Source organism: Delphinus delphis, chromosome 2 (genome assembly GCF_949987515.2).
Source record: "Delphinus delphis chromosome 2, mDelDel1.2, whole genome shotgun sequence".
Classification (NCBI taxonomy): Eukaryota; Metazoa; Chordata; class Mammalia; order Artiodactyla; family Delphinidae; genus Delphinus; species Delphinus delphis.
Genome location: NC_082684.1, coordinates 3,378,013 through 3,382,901, shown reverse-complemented (window position 1 = coordinate 3,382,901; position 4,889 = coordinate 3,378,013). Strand labels below are relative to the sequence as shown.

Below are 4,889 nucleotides of genomic sequence, written 5' to 3'. Positions count from 1 at the left end.
GTCTACCTTCTGGGTGTGGGATCTCACTGTGGTTTTGATTTGCATTCCTCTCATGACTAATGGTGGTGAGCATTTTTTGATGTGTTTATTGGCCATTTACGTATCTTCTTTGGAGAAATGTCTGTTCAGGTCCTCTGCCCCATTTTAAATTTTTTAAAATTTTTATTGAAGTATAGTTGATTTACAGTGTTGTGTTAGTTTGTGGTGTACAGCAAAGTGATTCAGATACATATGTATATATATTATTTTTCATATTCTTTTCCATTATGGTTTATTACAGGGTATTAAATATAGTTCCCTGTGCTGTACAGGAGGACCTTGTTTATCTTTTTCTTGTTGTTGTTGTTGTCTGAGGTTTATTGAAGATACTACAGCACAGCAGGAAGAGTCAAATGGCTCCACACAGTGCTTTGAAATTCACCCCAGCTGGAGGCTGAGTGACCTGCAGTTTGGACAGATTGCCAAAGTCTAACAGCTTCAGCATTTCCTTAGTGTCAGGATCTACTTCAATGATCTCCTGATCCAGGGCTGAGACCTCAGGCACGTAATTATCTCGTCTCTCTCTCTCCTCCTGCAGCCTGATGGAGATAGCTCTCACTGGGCCCCTCTGAATCTACTTCATCAGACATAGTCTGCTATCTTGTTGCGGAGCGTCTTGCTGGGAATAAAGATGATATCCTCGGGCTTCCCTCGTGGCACAGTGGTTGAGAGTCCGCCTGCCGATGCAAGGGACATGGGTTCATGCCCTTGTCCGGGAGGATCCCACATGCCGCGGAGCGGCTGGGCCCGTGAGCCATGGCCACTGAGCCTGCGCGTCCGGAGCCTGTGCTCCGCAACGGGAGAGGCCACAACAGTGAGAGGCCCGCGTAACACACACACACACACACACACACACACACACACACACACAAAGATGATATCCTCGCACACGTGCTTGTTGGTATGGAAGTCGTTGCCCAGATGAGTGTAGTACTTCTCAGTGGTGACCCGGGCCACCTTCTTCACGGTTTTGGTGCAAACGTGGCTCATGTCGGCAGCTCCTTGGTAAAAGAATGTTTATTTTATATACAGTAGTTTGTATCTGCTAATCCCAAACTCCTAATTTATCCCTCCCCCCCGCCCCACTTTCCCCTTTGGTAACCATACGTTTGTTTTCTATGTCTGTGAGTCTGTTTTGTGAATAAGTTCATTTGTATCATATTTTAGATTCCCCATATGAGTGATAGCATATGATATTTGTCTTTCTCTGTCTGGCTGACTTCACTTAGTAGGATAATATCTAGGTCCATCCATGTTGTTGCAAGTGGCATTATTTCATTTGTTTTATGCTGAGTACTATTCCATCGTATATATGTACCACATCTGCTTTACCCATTCATCTGTTGATGAACATTTAGGTTGCTTCCATGTCCTGGCTACTGTGAATAGGGCTGCTGTGAATATTGGGGTGCATGTATCTTTTCGACTTAGAGTTTTCTCCAGATATATGCCCAGGAGTGGGATTGCTGGATCACATGCCCTGCCCATTTGTTTTCAACTAGACTTCATTGTTTAGGTTCACAGCCCCGCTGGGTGGAAGGTAGAACTCTCCCATATGCCCCTCCACCCCGTCCATTTGTTAGTGGCACAACACAGCAAGGGACATTTTCTTCCTCTTGTTTCATGTCCATCATGGGCTGGCAGGGTCTCTGTTCCAAGTCTTCTCACTCCAGGGCCCAGGCTGACGGAGCTACACTGATCGCCAGGGGGAAGAGGAGGAGGAAGTGTTAAGTCACCCACGGACTCATACAGCCTCCACTCAGAGAGGATGCATGTCACTTCCACTTGCATCTCAGTGGCAAAGTGAGCCACCCAGCCACCCCTATCTCCAAGGAGATATGCAGTCTTCCCATGGGCGTGGAAGGAGAGGATTCAAAGCTCTGTGAACAGCTCTAATGACTCATCGCAGTTAAATAAGGTTCTTTCCTGCAGGACTTCTCAGTGCCTTTACTGTACTATTGCTCACTGTCCCTCTCTGGAGGGAGTGGGATGCAGCAGGCAGAGTAGGCCAGATTTACTCACCTGGGGAACCCTATTCTCCCAGAGAATCTCATGGGATGAGTGTTCCCTGGAATCCCCTTTGGGAATCACTGCCACTTCCTAGAGCAGAGGTGGGCAGACTTTCTGGAAAGCATCAGATAGAAAATAGTTTAGGCTTGGCACGCCCTGTGAACCAACTACTCAACACCACTGTTGAAGTGAAAAGCAGCCACAGGTATTGTGTAAACAAGTGGGTGTGGCTGTCTTCCAATAAAATGTTATTTATAGACACTGAACCTTGAATTTCATATAACTTTCTGTGTCACACACAGTATAGTCTTTTACTTTTTTTTTTTTTTTTTTTTTTTGCGGTACGCGGGCCTCTCACTGTTGTGGCCTCTCCCGTTGCGGAGCACAGGCTCCGGACGCGCAGGCTCAGCGGCCATGGCTCACGGGCCCAGCTGCTCCGCGGCATGTGGGATCTTCCCGGACCAGGGCACGAACCCGTGTCCCCTGCATCAGCAGGCGGACTCTCAACCACTGCGCCACCAGGGAAGCCCTAGTCTTTTTCTTTTGATTTTTTTCAACCATTTAAAAACGTAAAAGCATTCTCAGCTCACGGGCTGTACAAAAACCAGTGGTGGGCTAGATGTGGCCCTTAGGCGGTAGTTTGCTCACTCCTATCCTAGAGGATAAAGCCCGACACCTTCGCCTGGCATTCAAGCTCCCTCACGTTCCCAGGCCTCGTCTGCCATCACATCTCCATGCAGAACCTGGGCTTGGGAAATGGTGTGTTGTTTTCCAGGAAAAAATCATATTCTTTCACTCCAGGGGGCCTTTGCACAGGCTGTTCCTCCTGCTGGGAGTGTCCTTCCAGCTGTTCTCGGTTTGGGAACCCTGCGGCCTCTCTTGGCCCCCGGTAGAATCAGGAGCTGCCATCCCTGTTGGCGCCTTCACTCCCAAGATGCCGTCGCCTCATTGTATTCTGATTTTTCACAGACGTATTTGCTTCCCCAACTAGGCCCTGAGCTTCTGGAGGGTGGGGACCTTGTCCTCCTGAATTCTGATCTCCAGGACCACGGGAGGGAGAGCTGGCATGGAGTAAGGGCTGCTGAGGAGGGAAGGAAATGGGACCAGGTTGGTGGGGGGAGCTCCACGTGGGGATCCCCACCCCAGCAAAGGTGCCGAGGTGGGGGTGAGTTTGGGACCTGGAGGAACCTGAAGACCAGTCTGCTGCAGCTGGGTGGGGGGCGACAAGGGACCCATGTGGGGTTTTAGGGTGGGGTTTTAGGGTGGGGTTTTAGGGTGTGGGGTCTTAGGGTGGGGTTTTAGGGTGATGCTAGGGAGGTAGGCTTGGTGCGGCTCAGCAGTGGGAGCCATGGAAGGTTCTTTAGCAGAGGAGTGGCTTGATGAAATTGACGTTTGGGATGACCTAGCTCCCACCTCGGTCCTGGCCAGTCCCAGCCCCTCTGGCCGTTCTCTGCGGCCCCGGATCCTGGTGGAGTCTGTGAGCTGAGCTTGGGTCCATCTGTCTGTGATTGAGAATAGGGGGGCCTTCCCAGCTTTTGAGGCTCCTTCTTGACACTTCTCAGAGGTGTCCAGATGAGAGTCCTGAGCCAGCAGTCAGAAGGCCCATGTTCCAGTTGTGGTTCTACCACCCAGCTTCCTGTGGGGTCTAGAACAAGTCACCTGCTCTCTCAGGGCCTCCTTTTGCACATCTGTCAATGGGAGCAATAAGCCCTGTGCTGGAGGCCTCCTGGGGTTGCTGCAAGGGTCAAATAAAGCCTGGTCTCAAGGGGACTGGGACCGGGATAGAGCTGACCTTGATGTGGGAACCTGTTGCTGTGTCCCTAGCAGCCAGCATGGTGGAACACTCAAGATGTATGGAGCTACCCTGAAGAGGGAAGGAGGCTGATGGGAATTCCCTGGCAGTCCAGTGGTTAGGACTCAGCACTTTCACTGCTAGGGCCCGAGTTCAATCCCTGGTCGAGGAACTAAGATCCTGCAAGCCGTGTGGCACGGTCCAAGAGTGAAACAGGCTGAGAGTGGGCTTGAGTGAGAGGGGCTCAGGTCTCTGAGGTCGTTCAGAAGGAACCGCTCAGACCTCACTGGCACTGGCATGTGGCACGTGGGCCCTGCGCTCTAGGATGGGGGCAGTGCAGCTTCCTGCAGCAGGTAGCATCTAGACCTGAACCTGAGGCAAAAGCCCTCTCGTTTTACAGATGGGGAAACTGAGGCCAGAGAGGCCCAGGATGGGCTCAGGGGCCCTCGGTCTGCCAGAGGTGGAGCCAGTCCTAGCCCAGGTTCAAGACCTCACTGCCCTCTGCCCTGGTCCATGTGCAGTGTCCAGAGAGTCTTGGCTACCATGCCCTCTCCCCGGGAGACACAGATGCCAGGATGTGTGGGGAGTCAGTGCCGCTAATTAGTCCCATCATTTCTGGCATCTCACACAGCCTTGGGGAAGTGGAGAATGTCATTGTCAAAGTATTTTTGAATATTTGCCTTCTCAGCAAGAAGATGCTGTGAGAACACTGCGTCTTGAATACGAGTGGATACTAACAAAAATAACAAGCACCGAGAGCTGGAAGGATCGGGGAGCTCCGGAGAGAGGCCTGGAGGAAACCCTGGAGCTGCCGGCCACAGCTGCATCACTCTGCCCCTCTGGGCCCTGTGTCCTCACCCTAAAATGGTTCATTCATTTATCAGATATTTATGGAAGCCCACCGTGTGCCATGCACTGCTCTAGGTTCTGGAGAAACAAGAGGGAACAAAGCACACGGAAATCCTTGTCCTCAAGAGGTTGCCATCCTAAGGGGGAGAGAGACAGTACAAATCCGTAAAATATGCGAGCTGGTGACATGTGCAAACGA

General features: G+C 51.3%; 1 protein-coding gene across 1 annotated transcript; it reads right to left on the bottom strand.

Moving 5' to 3' along the window:
* Nucleotides 1-388: 388 nt before the first annotated feature.
* Nucleotides 389-1,029, bottom strand: LOC132419363 (small ribosomal subunit protein eS17-like). Its single transcript, XM_060003287.1, is given in 3 exon segments — nt 389-627; nt 630-678; nt 910-1,029. Coding segments are annotated over 3 exon segments (408 nt in total).
* Between the last annotated feature and the right edge of the window lie 3,860 nt (nt 1,030-4,889).